The sequence below is a fragment of the Sparus aurata genome, chromosome 1, assembly GCF_900880675.1.
Source record: "Sparus aurata chromosome 1, fSpaAur1.1, whole genome shotgun sequence".
NCBI lineage: Eukaryota > Metazoa > Chordata > Actinopteri > Spariformes > Sparidae > Sparus > Sparus aurata.
Window position 1 is genome coordinate 5,368,850 of NC_044187.1, and position 22,243 is coordinate 5,391,092.

The 22,243-nt window shown below is 44.3% G+C and overlaps 1 protein-coding gene across 1 annotated transcript; it reads right to left on the minus strand.

The window, feature by feature from the left end:
* Positions 1-1,223: 1,223 nt before the first annotated feature.
* On the minus strand, positions 1,224-19,770 carry hoga1 (4-hydroxy-2-oxoglutarate aldolase 1). The gene is made up of 7 exons (XM_030427218.1): positions 19,229-19,770; positions 18,150-18,278; positions 15,948-16,075; positions 14,780-14,914; positions 8,653-8,749; positions 4,095-4,228; positions 1,224-1,746 (listed from the first exon to the last, which is right to left on the minus strand). The coding sequence occupies exons 1-7, from the start codon at positions 19,440-19,442 to the stop codon at positions 1,597-1,599; spliced, it is 987 nt and encodes a 328-aa protein (XP_030283078.1). The 5' UTR covers positions 19,443-19,770; the 3' UTR covers positions 1,224-1,596.
* Between the last annotated feature and the right edge of the window lie 2,473 nt (positions 19,771-22,243).

Genomic DNA, 22,243 nt, shown 5'->3' on the forward strand with positions numbered 1-22,243 from the left:
TTTCATTACGTCTTTGTCTCGTCTCGCTGCGTCTGCCGTGTGACGCCAAATAAAATAAATCCATAATTCACCTCAAACGCATCAAACTAACGTAATGTGCATGTTTTGAACGTAAGGAGGAGAAAGTTCAGATGTTTGTGTTCAGATGTAGAGAAGTGCAGTACTACTCCTTCACAATAAAAGCCCCCCATCGTTTAAAAAGCTTTAATAATGAAGCAGCATGATGGGAAAGGATCTTTGTTACGTGACAGCAGCAGTCACAAGACGTCACAGCAGCTGAATAACATATCAAGTTACAAAGTATTTGTGCTTTGTTGCTTTCCACCTCTGATGTCAGACATTGAAGAATGAAGTGCCAGGTGGCTTTGAAGTAAATGCTGATGTGATGAAAATGACATCATCTGCGTAGAGACGGTTCCCTGTGAGCGTCACTGTCACTCTGCTGCCGTCAGTCGGCCACCGGGCTGCAGTTTACCTGGAAGGTGGGAAAGCTGCACAGGAAGCACGTCTGACTTTGCACAACTAAAACAAGAGGCTTTGTTTTTCCAGTCACTGTGGAAACTTCTCACAGCAAAGAAGAACCCGCTGATGGAGGACTGATAGACAGAAGGACGGGCATTCACTCGATGGAGAGAGTCCGTGTATTTTGCCGCCATCCGACTTTCGTTTTGAAGTCAAAAAACAGAAAACGGATGACGAATCGTTTCCAATATTTCGCTTCAAAATCAGAGAACGAAAAACGGGAAACGACTTGTTGACTGATATTAACTGCCTGCACAGAGATCAGGGTTTTTATACCAAACTGAGATCCTTAAACTTTTCATTTATTTATTTTTTGTTTAGTCAGTAGCCAGGCTACTAGCTGCTAGCGATAGCATGTGGCTAACACACAGTAATACAGTGTGAAACACAAGAAGGAGGGAAAGTTTTTAATGTTCTGCTCTGACTTAAACACAAATCTGTCTCCATAAATAGCAGTCATAATAATAATAATAATAATAGAAAAAACATAATATTACCCAGTTTTCCTTTTGTGTTCAAATAAAGGCAAAACATTATTTTATTTAAGTAAAATTGAATTTTATTTTTGAAACAAGAACATAAACAACATTTCCTACGTAGCATTTGTCCAGTTTGCAGCAGAGGAGAAAACTGTCGACAGTAATTTGTTTTCGTGTGAAGGAAACAGAAGAATGAATCAAAACATGAGCAGACTGCAGGAAGTTATTTTACTGACAGTTTATTGTGGGTTTTTTTCTATACGTCAGGCGACTAATTGGCAACCAACAGCCAGTCTGATCCGACCTGAACGGACACGATGATTGATTCATCAGCCAGTCTGTAGAGAACGTTTCCAAGGAGATGAAATGGATGACGACGTCTCCTCGAGGACCAGCGACTGTCGAGTTGTTTGTGTCGATTAACTTTCTGACTTCTAACGACACGTGATTTTGAAACAAATCTCGGCTCTAATCAGCCATGAATGAAGCGGACTGATACAAACTATAAATTCTAAGTGATTTGGGTTTTGTTGTGTTCTGAGGAGACGTTCTTGTGATGAGCAGGTCCAACACGCTCTCTCCGGCCCGGGTCACCTCACAGCCAGCCGTTGGAGGTGAAGTCCCGCCTCAGCTGCTGCGTCTCCGCCTCCGTCAGCGGCTGGAGAGGCGACCGACAGGCGCCGCCGTGGAAACCGAACCACTCCATCGCCTGCTTGAGGGCGGGGACTCCCAACTTCCTGGTCACCTGGCAACACAGACCACCAATCAGCGTCCACATACACACACACCAAACTGCAGAGTGGATTCTTCTAAAGCTTCATCGATAACGACGCGTTTACAACCTGTGATGGACGTTGGGTTGCTGAGCCTCGTCTGAGTGAGCCGGAGCTTCGTGATGCAGCGTGCGGAGGTGTTTGCGTGGTAGATTGATGCTGTTCGGTCGGTGACATTTAACACACCTTAACAGACACATTTGTAGCCTGAAGCTAATTATTCAGCGCTGTTTCTGTTTCCTCGCACATCGGCTCCGAGAAACGTACAAGCACACAACTCTGACATTTAACTCTGCTGCTGCTAAGTGCCGCTCCTCGTCTCATCGAGTGTCTGCTGCACACATCTTCTACCTTCAAGTACGCTTCGATCTGCCTGTTCCCCGTCTCTAAAGTTTACAGGATCGGGAAAAGTTCACATTTATCTGCAAAAGCACTGAGCTGAAGTTTCTCCTCAGCTTTTAAAAAAAACTGCTTAAATTGTTTTGCTGTTAGGAGTCCAGAATTAAAAACACAAAAGACGCATGCAGCGTGGGATCATGGGAGTTGCAGATGAAAATCTATCCTACGTGACTTACAGACGATTTGTTTAAAGGGATATTCCGGTGTAAGTTTAATCCCTGTTGTAAATCACTGTTAAACTGTGTTAGACTCCCTCTCAAGAGATGAAGTTAGCAGACCGCTAATTTACGGAGTTTTATCAACCTCAGAAACGACCGCACGACAACAATACACTGCAGTAAATGGATCCAAATATAAACCGCCACCAAAAAGCCACAAATAATGCTCAGAACAGCACCAAACTTCAGCAACAGTACAAATAGGGTCTCAGCACATAGTCCGGGGCATCTAACCTCCGCTAGCTTAGCTGGATTTCTACTGAAAAGCTGACTAAATTTACCACTCTCCTGCAGCAGCTTCCTGTTGACGGGAAGTCCCGACGAGTCGATTACCGAGTGCAGTAGAGTTCCGCGGCTCATGGATGAAAATGTATGATTATGACTCCATGGAAAAGCAATCAAAGTTCATATGTGTCTTACCTGCCAGTTTATAACAGTTATTATCGAGAGCGGACAGGGAAAAGAACGGAATTGAGCATTTCTAACCGCACTCGGTAATCGTCGCGTCGGGACTTCCCCGACCCGGAAGCTGATGGAGGAGAGTTGAAGTCTGTTTTTAGCTTCACAATATAAATCCAGCTAAGCTAGCGGAGGTTAGATGCCCCGGACTATGTGCTGAGACCCTATTTGTACTGTTGCTGAAGTTTGGTGCTGTTCTGAGCATTATTTGTGGCTTTTTGGTGGCGGTTTATATTTGGATCCATTTACTGCAGTGTATTGTTGTCGTGCGGTCGTTTCTGAGGTTGATAAAACTCCGTAAATTAGCGGTCTGCTAACTTGATCTCTCGAGAGGGAGTCTAACACAGTTTCACGGTGATTTAGACCATGGATTAAATTTACACTGCAAAATCCCTTTAAGTTTTATTCACGTCGTGTTCACAGACTTCCCTTCCTCACTCTGACTCTCTCCTGGAGGCTGAAACGACAGACGACGCAACGTAAACGCAGTAAAAATGATGGATTTGTCTTGTTTGAACACTGTCGGAAACATTTGGGAGAATTTAAGTGCAAAACTCAACAAAGTTTCGTCTAGTTTCAGACATTTTTTTCGCGCTGTAGCTTCAAGACTTTCACTTAGTTTCACTTATTCATCCGCCCAGATTGCGTTAAAAACTCCCGCTAATCTCTCTTTCCTAGAAATCCCGACAAGATACTTCACAGAGCTCACCGAGAGCTGTTTAAATGTGGGAACTATTTTCTTCCCGTATCACTGTGCGGGAGAACGCTTGCATCTACTCGTGAAGGCGTGAAGGCGTGAAGGATGTGAACATTAATGGCGTCCTCCTCGCTGGCCTCTCATCCATGACTAGATGCACTGCGTGGTGACGCGGAAAGAAAATAGTTCCTACATGAAACCGCTCACGACGAGGTCTGTGGATTATCTGGATTCCTGGAAAGACAGATTGCTGTAGAGACGTTTCTACAACAAATATGCAACAACTCACCACGAAAGAATCAGATTACGGGACAGATTTGTACTTTAGATGTTGAGGTGAACCGTCCCTGTTTGAATTGATGGAAAAGGAAACTGAAAAGTCTACAAAGTCTACAGTTTTCTTCCGCTGGGATTTAACGCAACCAGTGAGATCATTCGTGGCTCCGGATCAAACCCGAGGAGATGTGACCGAACCTCCAGTCTGTCGCTGTTTGCTGGGTGCTGCGGCGGGATGAGAAGCTCCCGGTGTGCAGCAGATGGTACTCACGGCGGCGTTGGGCTCGATGAGGCGCTGCTGCAGGACTCTGGCTTCCTCCCAGCGCCCGGACACACACAGACGCTCCAACTCACACAGCTCCCGACCCAACACGTTCGCCAGAGCGCACACTCCGCCAACTGCACCTAGACAGCCGGACCGCGGCGGAGAGAAAGAATCAATATGAAAGACTCACTTTTTTTCTTTACTTCCAGATTTTCTTACACGATGACGAACTGTTATGTACAGAGATGTTCTTGACCTTTTCAACCTCCTCATCCTTTTCTTGCCATATAAAAAGTCTCAATAAAAAAGCAATACCAGACTTTATAATGTCTGCATGCTGCACTGCACGTAGAGTCACCATGTTCACCATCAGCAGGGAAACATCTGCTTTTTAGCACAAAGCACAGACGACCGCTGATGGCGAGGAAACGTCACATCGCTGTCGTAATCTATTATTATCCAGCCAACTAAATACGCCACATCTTTCTTTCTTAATGGAAAACAACTCAACCACAAGAATATTTATCACATGGAGCAAATTTATAGATTGTGTCCATTTGCACTGTTTCACTTTCATTTGCACTGTCTATCATTTTGCACTGTTTACTGCAGCTACTGTTCATTTTAGATTCATTTTATATATTATATATATATATAATACTTTAAATGTTATATTTTATTCTATTTTTTATTCTATTCTTAAGGTTAGGGTTTTTAATTTTAGTTTAATGTATGTCTAATGTATGTTTTGTATTTTGTATGCTACTGGACACTTGAATTTCCCTAAGGATAGATAAAATATCTATCTATCTATCTATCTATCTATCTATCTATCTATCTATCTATCTATCTATCTATCTATCTATCTATCTATTTATTTATCTATCTATCTTTAAGTAGGAACAGAGAGAGCGTAGTCCCTCCGTGCTGCCTTCATCACCTCATCAATCCTTTCTGAAGAAACTTTAAATATCACAGCTGTGATATTGATCATTGGGATCTATCCTCTGGGAACCATGAATGTATGAATCCAACACTGTACCCATCTGTCCATCAGCATGGAGAGAAGGAGGAGATGATGTCTTAATCATCATTTCTGGGTGAACTGTTCCTTTAACAAAAATGTAGAAATCTCTGCAACAACATAAATTCAACTGGTGGTGATCTGTGAGGAAAGGCTGATCCACGGGAGCTCTGTCCAAAGAAAACTGGACTCATTAAATGTTTGAACTGTTTCGGTTTCCTTTGTGATAAATCATCAGATTTTTACCAAACGACTAACAAGAGTCGGCTCACAGGAGTTCTGGGTTCAGCCGGTCGACCTCTTTACTCACAATCAGTTGTTAAAGAAAGTGGTTTCACGCAGACGTGGAGCTGCAGGAGGCGGGCGGAGAAATCACACGTCTGATCAGTTTCCCTGCGTGCAATCAGCTCCACTCAGCACTTAGTCTGTTTAGAATATTAAACGTCCCGTCCACCGATCACTCGCGCGCGGTACGCCGACGCATTAGCAGAACCGTGAAATCCTCCACGTGACGACATGTGGAGGGAATTCAAACACCAGAGAGGACCGAGGTGTGTTTCCTGCCTGGACGTATATTCCTCCTATAGAAATCCTTCCATCGCTCTCCTGGTTGCACACTGTGGACGGTTCACTCGCTTTTCAGAGTCCACCCTGTTATTTTTCTTCCCTGACAGATCAGTAGGCAGCAGCGCTTTCTTATGACATCTCTTTTTTTTCATATACATTCTCCCAGACAACAGGATACCATGGCCTCTCAGTGTGACATCTCATTGTGTGTGTCTGGTGGAGGAGAAAAAAAAGAAGCATGGAGCCGTCCTCCGTCCGTGGCCTTGGAGTTGTTGTTGTTGATAGACGAGCCGGCGGCTGCTGATGGGAGGATATTCTGTCTGATTTATGTTTCTGCCGCCCGCCGCCGCTCAGATCAAACAGCTGACAGCAGCTTATCTAACGCTGCGGCCGGCTGACAGGCGAGCAGCCCCGCCTCCTCACCTGCTGCGAGAGGAAGGAAAACAAAGACGCCATTCTGGAAAGTAAACTGGAAAGTGGACGAGCGTGTCGGCGAGGCTTCGAGGCCAGAACCAACTGAAACTGTGATGGAGGACACGGAGCTGGAACAGCCTGAAGCTCATACGACAGGATTTTAATTTTTTTTACTGAACTCATCAGTGGAAATATTATTTCACGTATAAAAAAACAATCCATTTAATTTCACTAAAAACAAAAGCACAGTGGAGAACGAAGCCGCTCAAACGACGGAAGCAGTGACATGGAATTTTCAAAATAAAGGCGTATCTTGAAGACGGCGACAATATGAAGCGATGTTTTCATCGACGAACGCATGGCGCCTGTCTGAAGTTAGAAACGACACCTACCACCTCACTAATTAACAGTATTGTACTTGATTGTTTAATGAGTTCACAGAGATGCATAAAGTCCTCTGCAGTTACGAGCTGCAGGACGCTTTAAATAACCAACTCTGATGATTTTATAAGAAGTTACGCAATCAATAGAAGCCCAATTACCAGAATAAATGTCGGTTTCATCCGATGAGTTTAAACTGTTTCTTTATGTTGCGACTTAACGTTTATTTAGGTTTCACATTCAGGCTTCAACACAGTGATCTCAGACAGAAACGACCACAAACACGTCTGTTTTCTGATAAAAACGTGCAGCTCTTCCTCGGCTGACGTGTCGCAGCCGACGTGGTGGAGCATTAAAGAAACGCCTTCATTGGAACGCCGAGTTTTACAGCTGCAGGTGAGCTGTGCTGTGAGGCTGTACGAGGTTTTTGATTGACAGGTGGACGACCCGCCTCTTCCAGCATCGCTGTGGAGGAGGGGGAACGTCAGGAGCACCAAGCCGGACATCAAAACCTGAACATGCGCTCGCAGCACGGACATATTATCATATCAATCACTCAGTGGCGTTACATTGCTGTGCATTAGCTGTGTTAGTCACACACACACACACACACACACACACACACACACAGCCAATTACTCCCATATTTCAGTTATGGAGATGAGAATATGTCAGGGAGCAAAGATCAGAGAGCTGTGTGTGTGTGTGTGTGTGTGTGTGGCAGAGCGAGAACATGACTCATTAGGTTCCTTAGCATCATATCGATGCCTATCCCACAACGTGTTATCTAATCCAGGCTTACAGTACGCCGTACGTGGCCGACATACCGAGGAGGCAGCCAAGTCGCTTCATAACTGAAAAAGCTGCTGAGACTTTATGATTTACTGAAACTCTGCGAGAGCGCTCCAGATAAAGACGCTCCTACGAGTTAGCAGCCACATTTAGCGAGCTTCTGTTTTTTAAAAAAGGAGAAAAAAAAGAAAAAAAAAAAGAGATGCTGAAGATAAAAAAACGGATGAAAACTAAATGTTGGACGATGGGAGAATCTCAACCAGAACGCTCGACTTGAATTTGATGGAATTTGTTTTCCAGCCCAGAAAAAGCAGAAGTGGCCCTCGGACATGATTACGTCTCACAACAGGCTCATCAAGTGGAGCATGTTTGTCCCAGAACCACTCACGTCTGCAGAGGTTCAGGATGGATCAAAGCTCTCCATCTCGTCACTGAAACTGTTCTTTGGGTTAACGTGACGTCACGTACGTTACATAACTCGCAGCGCTTTTATGTGACGTAAATTAAAAACGATCCACCTCTGATGCACACTCCACTCCAGCCGCCTCAACCACTTCCTGAATTGGACTTTTTCTCGCTTTTTATCTATGAGACGCGATGCTGAAGGGAAATCTACGGTATCGTGTGCTGTAGTTTGACTGTGGCTGCGTTAACAGAGGACAAATCTCTCCTCAGGGCGACGATACAGGCTGATCTGAAGGTGCCACTGTGGCTCTAAATATCCGTTCTCTCTTCTGGCCGTCTACAGCGGTTCTGGTTCTGGTAGAACTCCGTCTGAACTGTGATCCGTCAGTGTTTGTTCAGCTAAAACATTCAGCGATCCAGATCCAACAGTGCTTCCACCTCCTGATTAACCTATTTTGTAAAAAAGCCCGGCTGCATCTCCAGGGAGCGTTTTTTAAAACCGCTCCTACTTCCAACCTGATAACATAACTTCAGCAGATTAATTGAAGTCGACTAATTGCGATTTTCTCGCAGATTTAAATATCTGGCGTAATTTTTCACACTTTTGCTAATTGAATTTTAGGGGCTGAATGAGATTAAACTATAAAAAAAAAAGCTGGTGGGAGGCTGCAGCTCAATCTAATTAGATTTAATTTAGATTTAAATGAGGACGTGTTTAGGACGAGGAGCCTGAACGCCTCGCTGATCCGGATGAAGTCCCTGAAGTGTCGACGCGCAGCTGCTCTGTTCATCTGGAGCGTGAGCTGTAACAACAACCAGAGGAGGTGACCCCAGAATGCAAAGCTTTATTGACAGTTGACAGTATGTGCACATTTCTTTGCTCTTGTGATTCTGCAGCAAGGACGGTAAAGAGAAAGAAATACGACACTGGAGAGCCTGAGGGACGTGAAGGAGACTGACTGCTGTTTAAGAGCTTCTTACCGACACAATAGGCAGCCATGAGAAACCCAGCGGAGCCCGCCAGCACCTGGAAATCCTGCGCTTTGGTTTTGTGAACAATCAGGCCGATCCGCGTGATCTGAGGAACGGATACAGAAGAAACACACACAGAGAGAGAGAGAGAGAGAGAGAGAGAAGAAGGTAAAGAATCAGGACTGTTTCATTGTTGCCGCTCCTCCCCGCTGTCAGGACTAATATCTGCTGTCAGGTTGCTTTTTCTTTTCTTTTTTTTCTAATCCCAGGAGAGGCCGTCACAAGAGACGACGACAAAGCCAACATCGCACAAGGTAAACAAATCGCTCAAATAGAGACGAGCGCTGACTCTTCACGTGGTGGAGGGTTTTTTTTGGAAGAAGAGTTCCCAAACAGAAGAAGAAGAAGAAGAAGAAGAAGAAGAAGAAGAAGAAGAAGAAGAAGGAGGAGGAGGAGAGAACAGACGAGTCCCAAGTGACAAAAAAAAAAATCTACTTCAAAAGTGGAGGAGGAGGAAGGGAAAGGCTCATGAATAATTAATGAGATCTTTTATTTTGTTTTGCCTCTTTTAATTCTCCTCCATCAATCCGGATGTGAAGCGCAGAATCCAAATAAACCTGAAAATGTACAAAGGGAGCGAGGAGACGCTGAAACCTCCGCAGGGAAAACCTGCAGCCTCCACCGCGACACAGCCCAGGGTTTATTTTTAAACTGCAGCGTGTCAATCAGTTTCCCCATATCAGTCATTTCAAACACGCAGGACTGTAATTGATCAGTCAATCAATCCTCCTGAAAGCTTCAGCACTCTGGCTATTTTTGATGCAGCCCCCCCAGTGGGAAAACAACATCGCAGCGAGAGTGCCGTCTGCCCCGGTGACAGAAAAACACTCATTAGCTTTTATTTTTTTAAGTCTCATTATCGTCATTAGCGTGCAACTTGAGAGCGAAGGGAAACTTAACCTCTCTGCTACAGACGGGGGGTCGTGATCTCACCCCTCAGGTGTTTTCTTTTTGTTGCCTCACGGAGACGATTTGCAAAAAAAAAAACCCTGAGAACAATCTGATTTCAGTCGTAATTATCAGGTGGGAACATCTAATGTAGCAGCTCAGTTGTAGCCGTGCAGCTAACGAGGCGTTACAGACGCTCCAGACTGCAACATCTCAACAAACCAGGAGTGTAACGAACACAAACATCACAGTTTGATACGTTCCTCGGTTTTTAGGTACAGTATGGTACAAAATGCAACACATAAAGTTGCTTCTTGTGTATTCAGAACTTTTGTAACATTATACAAAATATGAAAATAAAATTAAAAAAAAGAATACTGTTGTTAAATGCTGCCTGGTAATAAGTTAAATACATTATTCTCAATTTAACAAAATATATGTAAAATAAGCTTTCCAATTAATTAAATATTCTCAAACAAAAAATATATGAAATATAAAAATAAATTCCTCACAGCTTGTTAAAGGCTTTTAACAAAACTTTTCCACAAGTAAAGTGCAGCAGTAACAGTTCCCTGTTCAGTTTTACTCTACCTTCTTATTTATTGCCAGAAAGATTAACTCGTCCACACTCAGTTGCCCTCTTTAGATAGAGAAGGCGGCACATTTGCTCCAAGGTAATGGCGGCAATGTGCCGGCCTGTCTTTCTAAAACCGAGGCATAATATTCCTCCTTTTCTAAAAGCCGCCTCTGAGGTAGGTAAACATGTGACGTGAAGCTCGAAGTTGGGCTGTGAACAGTGACAATGAAGTTGTCTTCAAAATAAGAGCTTTACATTGCACCCCATTGGAGTTTAGAACTGGGTTCTTAGCGGGGGGCTTTTAATTTGAAAGTAGCGACCGTCCTTAGCTTGCTGACACAACAACAAGCTAACACAACCAAACAGCTACAGAGACCGAGGAGACGCTAGCATCTCCTGGATCTCAGCGGCTGTCCAGTTGCTCATCTTAATGTCCGTGGATGAAGTGATGGACTGACTGCAGCTGTGATCAGCTGTTTCCTGGTTTTAAAACTCCCCGGCTGTGGGTCACACAACAGTGCACGTCATCAACACCTCCGCCCATCTCACGCAGAGGCCGGCACATTGACGCCTCGTTTTTAGATAGCAGGCGAGGCGGAAATGAGTGTACCCTCCGAGGCGGAAAATCAGTGGACCAGAACAGACCCCCAATTTGCCACCCTCTGTCTAAAACTGTGGACCGAGCCGCCAAAAGGACGGGCAAATTGGCGGTTTGGTGCTCTGTCTAAAAATGGCTATTGACTCCACCCATGACTTATTTGTGAGTACAGGCTTTCATTACGAAGATATAAGGACGACAATATGCACTTTGGGATGATTTGACAGTCACCTACACTGTCACTGTGGTTTGCAGGTTGCAGCCGCCGACATCTCCGTGTGGAATAGTCGTGTTCAAGCCACGTCAAAGTGAATACACGTATACGTGACTTGGATCGATGAGCAGGGCGATCAGAATGTTTTTCCTGGTTAGCGGACAAGACGGGATTCTGAAACCACCTCCAGCACACCTGGGACCCTCGCCGGTAAAATGAACACCAGTTAAACTGTCACACAAGGAACATGTCTATCTCTGTTGCAATATTCAACCAGGAAGCCGCCGTGTTCCCAAGCAGGAGACTTTAGCCACAACAGAGTGTCTTCAAGCTCCGTTTTCTCGCTAGCGTTAGCCATAACGTAAACATGTTGATGTCAAAAACAGACCAAAATATCAGCTCCAACAAATCAACGGGCGATGTGACGAGCCTGCTGCTGTGAGGTCACAGTTCACCAGCAGATTAGCGTGTTGTTCACAGGCGGCCTGAAGTTTGTGCACAATGTTGCCTTGATGCAACAAACTGAAAAATCCCTGTTTACTGAGTGTATATATATTACAAACCTTTTCATATATGTAAAGCTCCTTCAGAGATCCGTGCACATGTTTATGTTTCTCTCCCAACTCCTTCTGCCTGATACTTATATTTGCTGTGAAGTTAAAAACTCTTAGCTTTTAATTGGGATTAAATATGAAAGAAGACGCTGAGAAATGAGACTGTATTGTTATTGTGACAGAAGTGGCTGCGAGTGTGAAGCCGAGGCCTCCGACTGCATTTAGGTTGTCATCTTTAGTTTCTTTTTGACGTCTACCGTGTCACCGCGTCATATTAAAGTGTTTGCGACTATTTTTTCAGGTGCGAGCTGTTAAAGCGTGATGATAAATGATCCCGGCTCTCCTCCGGGGGGAGAAGTTACAGTAGGCGTTGGAAATATTTCACTTAGGAGACGGTTAATTTGTTTGGATTGAACAGACAGGTTGAATTCAGTCGGTGTGTGTGTAGAGGCGGCGAGGCTGGATTTGCACTGAGTTAAATTAAAAATACCTGGTGTGTGTGTGTGTGTGTGTGTGTGTGAAGGCAGTGTGGGCAGAAGGAATCAAATTAGAGGCGATGAGGTGAGATGAGATGAAACTTTAATGATTCCTGAGGGGACGAACTGTTAAAAGCAGCAAATATTTTAACCGCGACACGTGAAGATGTGACGCTGCGCAGCCGAGCGAGCCGCTCACAGCGGAAACTTTCAGGGAAGACGAATGTTTCAAGCAGGATTTAAACCCATGATGTGACTGAACCTGCCAGCTGTGTTTCCACCCTCAGCACGTCTCATCGGCTTATTAAAGACTGTCACAGCGTCACCTCCTCGCTGCTCTACTGAGGAAATAAAACACAAACGCAATCGAAACCGCCGTGAAGTCTCGTGTGCCTGAAACGGAAACAAAGCAACAAGTGCAAATCTATTTCTACTTCACGTTTTATTCTCCTCCACGCTTCAGAAGGACAAACCGTGCTTCTCACTGTTCATACATAATAAAACAGGAGACGAGCCTTCTGCTGAGCACCTCTTCAAGCCTTTACCTGCCAGAGACCGGAGCACTCCAATCCTTTGCTGTTTTATCCACCTGAACTAATCTGTTTATTCTTTATTTGTGCTGTTTGGTTGCAAAAGAAAAGGAAAAATAAACTACAGCCATCTTCACCTCTCATGTCTGTGAGAGTCTTTTTTTTTTAACAAACAATGTCAAACATTTGCTGCTGAGAGCTCCTCAAATGTGAAGATCTGCTGCTGTTCTGACATTCAAACAGAATCTTTGAGTTTTCAACTTTCGTTTGCTAAAAAGAAGCAATCTGAAGACGTCATTCTGGGCTCTGGGAAACTGTCTAAATGATTCATCGATTCATCGCGACAATAATCTGCCTGATTACTGACTGATTATTTCTTCTGCCTAAGAAAACTAAACAATCAATCTCTCTTCGTTTTCATGACTGAATAAACAAACTGACCTAAAAGGAGAAATTCATACAGTTTTACTTTGTTTACATGTGGCGGACCCTGCCACTTTACTAGCCTCAAACAGTGCTCCACCTTATTTTCCTCTGAGAACAGCTCGTTAGTCACGTATGGAGATAATATTTCTGAATTTGTATTTTTACCTCAGGAGAGATTTATAGCTTTAACGTCTTCTCTAAAAACTACACAGTGCCCCTTTAATGAACAGGAACTGTTTCACGATGTTCATCCATAAACATTGAAAGTACTCACTTTAGGGGGATTTGGATTATTATATCATTTTATATTATGTTTTGTGACTTCAGTTACAAAACACTGTTTTGTTTTGCTGTGAGGCTCCAGGAATGTTTCGTGGAAACTTCAGTGGACGCTGCGTCTGCATGGAGGTGAAGAGATAATGACTTCTTTTGTTCTTTGTAGTAGCTGTAGTAATTATTAAGGGAGCAAAGGAGGAAGTCAGGTGGGTTGAACAAACACGGGACTTTCACTCGGGCCACTGGGGTTTATTTCCAGCTTGAACCCAAAAAAGTAAACATGAGTTTACGTTGCGTTCATTATAACTGGAAACCACGAGGTTTTCCAGCCTGAACCTGATCACCTGATGAGTGTTTTGGGTCTGAGGAACTCATTTGCATTTTACTTACGTACGTGTATCAGGACGCACTAAATCTTTTCCATCATACTAAACAGGATGTTAGTGTGAACACTGGGACACTGTGGGGATGATGGAGCTCAGACTGGCAGACTTTCAGCTGCAGGAGACACACGATCAACTCAGACAGAGAAGTTGCATGAGAACTTTTCTCCTGCAGCGAGCTCCTGGTCTCATGTATGTAGAAACACAGGCAGTGAAAAAAGAACTTTTCCCACCACATGCTATTTAAGGCTTCAGACACCAGAATCTGCTGATAAAACAGCAGTTTATGTTTCTGGACATGTCTCCTCTCGACCCTGGAGACCCGTTTAAAAATCACTTTGGACAAAACATAACATGATTCACCTCCGGCCGACACCATCCGCGCCAACACTGTCAGATATTTTTGATACAGATCCTGCCACGTCGCAGGCGCCGGCTGATGTGGAAGAGATTGGCGTTTTGTTCAGAATAATCTTTCCTGCAACTTGTCTGCCTTCCTCAAATTGACCCATCACCCATTGTTTTCTGCGTTTGGCCTCTTCACGCCTACAATTGAGCTGGGTCGCCGTGTGCCTGAACTACGCCCACGCTGCTGTCTCCCAGCGAGTGGACAAACATGTTATTTCCCAAATCAGAAATCCATTTGCAACTTCTTGCAAACACTTCCCACACAGACGAAAAAGGTATTAAGAGCTCGGCGAGAGCAAACTGACTCTTTTTTTTTTTTGTTGTCGTTGTTGTTTTTCTTTTTTCCAACAAGTAACCCTCGAATCAACCCTGCAGAACAGAACTGCACACACACACACACACACACTTTAGTTTTCGGCTTCTTCAGCAGTCTGTTCTCTCGTCTCTCCAGCAGCGAGTTCACTGCAGATCAGTAAATGAACAAAGGCTCACAGCTCTGTCTCGACTGAGTGTGCAGCATCATACCAACACTTCCTGTCGTTGCTTTAGTATTTTCAAGTTGATATTTTAGTTATTACAAACGTACACACTCACCATACGAGCTTGTCAAGTTGGTGCAATTAACAAAATAGTTCTGTTGAGCGTTTTTGTCGAGATAGAATGAAAGAAAACTTGATAATGAAGCTGTTGATGAGACACGTGTTAGTTTAGACCACACAGAATAATAAAAAGATGTTGTTTCTCACGTCTCCTCCGCTGTCTTTAAGGCCCAGGATGTTTGGATGTTGAGACAGCTGCGTCACGGCGTCCAGCGGCAGCTCCAGGCCCGTGTTGGCCGGCACGCTGTACAGAACCACCGGCACCGGGCTGCTGTCCGCCACCTGCAGGGGGAGACACGGAGGGATGAGCCTGTGGAAGCACTGAACACAGCCGCAGCAACATTTCTGAACAATGAGTTTAAATAGTTTGTTTGTCGGCAGGACGACACAAAAACTACTGAATGGATTTCTATGAATCTTGGATGGAGGATGATCTCAGCCCGGAACAGAAGTCAGTGACTTTTGGGACAGATCTCTGATTTTTTTCTCTTACTTTCTTAAACTTTTTCTCCACATTTTCACACATTTGTAAGGGAATGGTTCATGGTTCAAGGTAGTGCTGTGCGATATGGACAAAATGTTATATCCCGATAAAGATATATATCTCGGCGTGTCTTTAAGTGGTAGAAAAGATTAGATGTGTTCGAGTCGCTGGTAACAACTTGTTGGCGGCATGTTTTGCAGATTACCGTTGTCTGGTCGGTGTCTGACTTTTTAAACCCAAACCAAAGCCAAACGATGGAATTCCATTTCCCCCTTTTCGCCGCAAATCTTCTTGGGGTTCTGCTTCTGTATCCAGGTCTGATGTAACGTTACTAGTGACGTTATTTTCGTCTTCCATTGCGCTCTTCTCCATCTCCGCCATGCTGCGTTGCCTCTGTTTACTCCCGAGCGACCGGTGCCGGAAACGAGTCCTTACGGGTGACGTTAAAATGCTCCCACAAAGCGTTAGCGTTGCTGCAGTTACATTCGCCTTCATACAATAAACTTGTTTTGAACTCAAAATGTCGATATCCAACGGTCATTCCGACGTTGAGTTGTGCTTTAGACGGCGTGTTAAATTACAACCGCAGCGTACGTTAACGTTCGTGTAGCAACAGTGCTAATCAAGTAGCCTACACGTTAAAGTTACAATATAAACAACAGAGGGTTATATCCTACGGTAGACATTTTTATATCGCACTACGATATATATCGTAATATCGCACAGCTCTAGTTCAAGGCCTCATTTCTGTTTAAGAGTTGGCTGGAGGTTTCAGGATTAGGGTCAGTGTGAGGATTAGGGATTGTACTATGTCCATCAGGGTCCGCTGACCTTCGTGAAGTGCTGGATCAGAGCGCGGCTGTCCATCTTCCCCTTGTAGAAGCAGGGCGTCACCACGAGGACGGCGTCGGCTCCGGCGGCCGCCATCTTCTCCGTGAGCTGGACGGTGGCTTTTGTGGCTGAGCGGAAGAAAAGAAAAAAACAACTCGAGTCACAAACAGATCTGCAGCTTTGTTACCGCGCAACAAATAAACCTTCGAATCAGGACAAAGACTGGAGGCGGAAGTGTACGTTTTTGTTCCGCGCTTGTTGTCGCTACAGTGGAGTGTATTTCTATAGCATTCACTGGTCTACAATAGATTTCTCTCTGGCATGTGTGCTCTCATGTGCAAGGCCGCCATATGTGCTCCATCAACTGCATTTACTGTGCACGTCTGCTCTCTTTCCTCACACTTAAGAAAAATAAATGCAGCAGCCTTGAACTCACTAACACACCACGCACGCAACAGTAAAGACTGAATATCAGTGAAACGAAGGCAAAACGACAAAATTAAGAGAAAAGGCTGAAAAGACGAACCTTGGATTGGAAATCAACAGCACTTTGTGGGGAAAAAGGCCGAAGAGAAACCCAGACTAATGTATGAAACAAATATCTCCCTGTGAATAAACATCTGTGGAATAACTGATGAAGTGAGGAACTACAGAGCGACTTAACGCACAGCTCGCTCTGAACGTTCGCTTCTTTCAACAGCCGATAAAACTGTGACGGACTCTGTTTGACTTCAGTTATCAGCCTGTTAAAACCAACGACACCACCGGCTCTTAAAGGGATATTCCGGTGTAAGTTTAATCCATGGTCTAACACACCATGAAACTGTGTTAGACTCCCTCTCGAGAGAGATCACGTTAGCAGACCGCTAATTTACGGAGTTTTATCAACCTCAGAAACGACCGCACGACAACAATACACTGCAGTAAATGGATCCAAATATAAACCGCCACCAAAAAGCCACAAATAATGCTCAGAACAGCACCAAACTTCAGCATCAGTACAAATAGGGTCTCAGCACATAGTCCGGGGCATCTAACCTCCGCTAGCTTAGCTGGATTTCTACTGAAAAGCTGACTAAATTTACCACTCTTCTGCAGCAGCTTCCTGTTGACGGGAAGTCCCGACGAGTCGATTACCGAGTGCAGTAGAGTTCCGCGGCTCATGGATGAAAATGTATGATTATGACTCCATGGAAAAGCAATCAAAGTTCATATGTGTCTTACCTGCCAGTTTATAACAGTTATTATCGAGAGCGGACAGGGAAAAGAACGGAATTGAGCATTTCTAACCGCACTCGGTAATCGTCGCGTCGGGACTTCGCCGACCCCGAAGCTGATGGAGGAGAGTTGAAATCTGTTTTTAGCTTCACAATAGAAATCCAGCTAAGCTAGCGGAGGTTAGATGCCCCGGACTATGTGCTGAGACCCTATTTGTACTGTTGCTGAAGTTTGGTGCTGTTCTGAGCATTATTTGTGGCTTTTTGGTGGCGGTTTATATTTGGATCCATTTACTGCAGTGTATTGTTGTCGTGCGGTCGTTTCTGAGGTTGATAAAACTCCGTAAATTAGCGGTCTGCTAACTTGATCTCTCCAGAGGGAGTCTAAAACAGTTTCACGGTGATTTAGACCATGGATTAAACTTACACTGGAATATCCCTTTAATGGAGCTGAAATCTATAATGGAAACACACGTGTTGTCAGTCTGGTCTGTCAGCTGTCACCGACATCCAGGAATTGTTCGTTTGTAGCTCTGAGTGAAATAAAGTGTTATTAAAGGTGTAATTTGTAAGAAATGGACAGAATGTGCAGGCAGCTCCCAGACTGACAGCTCTGTGTTTTGTTTTGTGAGCGTTAAAGAAAGTAAACTTGTTCTACATACACCGTTAAAGAAGTGTCAGTGTTGTCAAAGATCTCATTTCTTTGTCCTTTCCTGCGTCTAAAAATCTGTGTTCAGTCTGTGACTTGTGTCTTCAGTTGAACGACATCACGCTCATCTTCGTTAATTAGGATCTATACGAACGTCTCAGAGCGGATCTGTGTGTTTTGACTGTTTCTCTATAATGAGTTTAATTCCAGCGTCTGTGACAAAGTGTCAGTTTCTGAGAACGTGGAACAAGTTTTAATTAAAATCTCACAATTACTATCAAATAGCTGCAGCAGTTAACTCTGTACACACACACACACACACACACGCAGACTCACATTCACAGCCCGATCCGGCCATCACCAGTTTGTCCGCCGGCAGTGATCGTCTGACCGTCTTCACCACCTCCACCCGCTCCTCCTCCGTCAGGTACGGGTACTCACCGTTGGAGCCCTGAACCACCAAACCTGCAGCACAAAACACAGGCAGTCCAGGCCTCTACTGTAATCTACAAAATTACTTTATTACACAAATGTACTGAATGAAAAATACCAGTAAAAGTCCAGTAAAGTGTAACAAAGGTCAGAGTTAGTCGACGGTGTGGATGTGTTACCATGGTTTCAGTAGAAATGATATTAAAAGGTGGAGAGAGAACTGAGCACTGCTGAAATGTTACTCAATTACAAGTAAACTACTTGTATTAAAATAATACTTCAGTTACAGTATTCTTCAGACAGTGTTACTGGCTACAAACCAAACATAAAAATGCAGTTTTTAATCTGAACTGAACTCAAGAAACAAGATTTTAAAAGTAAAGAAGTAGATTACAGATTAGACTGGAAAGAAACTCATAAATGACTTCATTAGGAGTAACTGGAGTAGTTGTAACTAGTTACTTTGCCCCCTGGTGGAGTGTAATAATACTGTACCACTAGTACAACACTATGGTGGTGTAATCTATTACAAATGATGGAAATATTACATCTGCAGTGGTGATGAAGAACCAGCAGAGGGAGACACACACCTGCAGACCGCCAGGTGAGTGTGCGTTTCTTCCTCCATGCTGAACTTTGTCCTCTCCGTCAGCTCCCTCAGCACACTGACTGACTGATGACTGACTGATGACTGACTGACTGACTGACTGATGACTGACTGATGACTGACTGACTGACTGACTGACTGACTGACTGAGAGCCTCAGCTGGTTTTGCAGGAATGCCCTTTAAAGTGTGTCTGATGTCTGATGTCTGAAATTCCTTCAGGTTCGACCACAGTTCTGCAGAATAACATTGATTTGGACCCATTAACCTGACTGTTGATGATCTCACTGGACCAGCTGGACCCTGACTCAGACTTCAGGAGCCTTTTCAGAACTTCTGCGGGTCAGAACCTGAAGTTTTGCCCTGTTCGGTTCTAACCTTTGAACGGTATCTCTGCGTATCTCTTCAGGTTCGCCTCCAGTCTCTGGTAATCCACGTCCTCCGTGGCGGTAAACGGGGTGGCGATCGGCGGGTAAATCCCGCTGAGGTCCATCCCGGCAGCTGCTGTGTATCTCTGGGTTCGTGTCCGCGCTGCCTGCTGCGCTGCTCTGAGCAGCGGGCTCAGACCTCTCCATGCCCGGGCGCACTGCATGGTGGAGCGGACAGAGTGACGCAGGGAGCGCTGGGACAGAGAGCAGCTGCTGCAGCCGAGCACAGTTAATCACTAACCCGCTTCTGTCAATATTGACCCGAGTTAGAGAGTTTCTGAGCAAGTTTGAAACCGTCCCAACTCTCCCTCACCTGACCCGCGTCACTGACCCGCGCCACGCACGCGCGCAGCCACCGCGCGGTGTTAAAACGCGCGTTTTCTTCTGCAGATTTCACGCGAGCACCTGCGTGACGGACACTGTCACTCAGCTGTCACCTGTTTGAAGAAGATCTGGAGCTAACACACGTGTTTGACCACGCAGTGTTAGCAGCTCCAAGTGTGTTTGTGTGTATGTGACGCAACACATCCAAAGCTCCGCCCACAGGAAGTTAGGGATCATCAAACAAAACCAGGTCCCGGGACACCAAATTCTGCCGTCAGCATGTGAACCAGTTAATGAAAAGTCTGTTAATGTTCACAGGCTGCAGGGACAGCTGCGATTTAAAGGGCGAATCCACCAATTTTACGCATTGAAATGCAGGGAGGAGCTGCTGCCGCTGTGGAGGAGGTGGTGTGAAGAGTTTGGAGGCTCCGGAGGAAGCTGCATGTATCTGATGCATTTCCTCCAGTGACGTCACTCACACCCTCCTCAGGGTCAGGAACCCGATTTACACCCGCTGAGATCAGGCCGGGAATGTGCACCCGGGCCCACCGACTCTGCAGCAGGCCCGGGTTTTTATCAGCTCGGCTCGGCTTCGGTCTGAACTTAAGACCCGAGTGAACGCGCTTAATTCTAAAGTATATTCTGCCAAACGAAGGCCTGTAATGAAGAAGGAACTCGGGATGTGGCCTATCATTGTTTTCTGTTGCATTTGTGACATGAAACAACGTGACGCTTCGGATAAAGATCACTTTATGCCTGTGCAGACCCACTAATCTTGATATCAGTTGGCGAGGTTGCATTGTGGGTAATGTAGGCACCAGGTGTTGTAAAAGAAGAAGAGCCGTGTAGTAAAGTGATGTTTCTGGTTCTGCTGACTCGATTGTGATCATTCGTTGTTAAACTGCTTTTCAGTACCTGCTGCCTACATTACCCACAATGCAACGTAGCCACTGAATGACATCACATCATTGGAGTAAAAGGTTCATTCTGACATCTTCACTGTTTATGAGCTGAGAGAGAAATACTGCCTTTGTTTTTGAAGCTGATACTGAAGTACAGTTTCACTACCTCAACTCAGTTTGTTGGATGAAGAGTCAAGAGTTCCACTTTTTTCTTCAAGCGCGTGATGAAAATCCTTCCTCCTCTCATTTTTTCTTCTCACCTCTGACCCGGACTCTCTTCTGTAAAATGCACATTCCATCTCTATATCACTATAATTTATATGGAACTTATTCCATCATAATAATAATAGAAAACATAAATATATAAGCGCGTCAGCTTTATAAATGACAGGACAGTCGTGAGAATTTGACAGAAATCATGACTTTTGTTAAGAAATGAGCCGCAGTTGATTTTATCGGACCTCTTGGTTTGAAGCAACAACTAACAAAACGTCGACAAAAGACAAGACAACAAATATGAATTAACACAAAAGAACTGAATTACAAGAGGAACACAGGAGAGGATGGAGAATGACTGATCAGCAGGGATTTTTAACCATGGTGCTGCTCGGCCTCTGATAGCCTCGACACTACTGCCCCCGTGTGGAGAAGCAGATGTAACACAAAGAACTTCTGTTGGTTTGCAATTAAAGCAGTTTGTATTTTCCACATTAGCATTTGTCTTTCCTCCCTGTTTGTTCTGAACCTGTGTGTTGTTTCACCATCACCTCCTGCTTAATTCCTTTAAATTTTCCTCCCTAATTTTGAGTATTTTGGACTTTTTATTGTGAGTCTGTGTTGTGTTATAAATGTGGGACAGCAGCAGGACTGGAGGCAGATCCATGTCTCCCCAACCCTTGCTGCTCTCCACTGGCTGCCTGTGAGTTATAGAATTGATTTTAAGATTTTACTACTTGTCTTTAAAGGCACAGCTTTGCTTACGGTCCCGAGGTCCCGTCTCATCACAAAAGGTGACCTTCGCTGTCCGCGCTCCACAGCTGTGGAACTCCCTGCCCAGCGATCTCAGGCAGGCAAGATCAGTGGCTTCTTTTAAATCTCTTCTAAAGACTCACTTTTATCGATTGGCCTTCTCTTAATTTTGTTTTATTATTCGTTGTATGATTACCTTGTTGAGGATGTGTGATTTTTAATTTCTAATTTTTTATTCCAATTTTATTTCTTGGCGGTTTTATAATGTTTTTATTTTATTTTATTATTTTTTTTATTTTTGTTGTCGTTGTTGTTGCAATTGTATTTGGTATGTTTTTATTTCTGTTTTTATTTTCTGTTGTTCAGCACCTTGTAACATGCTTTTGAAAGGTGCTATATAAATAAAGTTATTATTATTATTATTATGTGTCTTCTCATGGGGATCCTTAAAGTGAAACTCTCGCCAAAAGCAACCTAGGCTTCATTTGTGACTGAATATGAATCAAACCTTCGTGTAAAAGCATAACTACAACGAAAGAGGCACTTTTAAGATTTACCGTAGTTTCATTTTCGGGCAAGCTCATTTTCAATGGGAGTGCTACGGGCACTTTTACGATAGCATCAAAATCTCCATTTTTAAAACACTAAGAAGTCTCGACACAACATGAAACTTTGCTGGTAGTATCACCAGGGTCTCTACACATGAACACGAGCATTGAGAACATTGTTTGAGTACACAGAGTTTACTAAAAAGAAGGTTTTTGAACAAC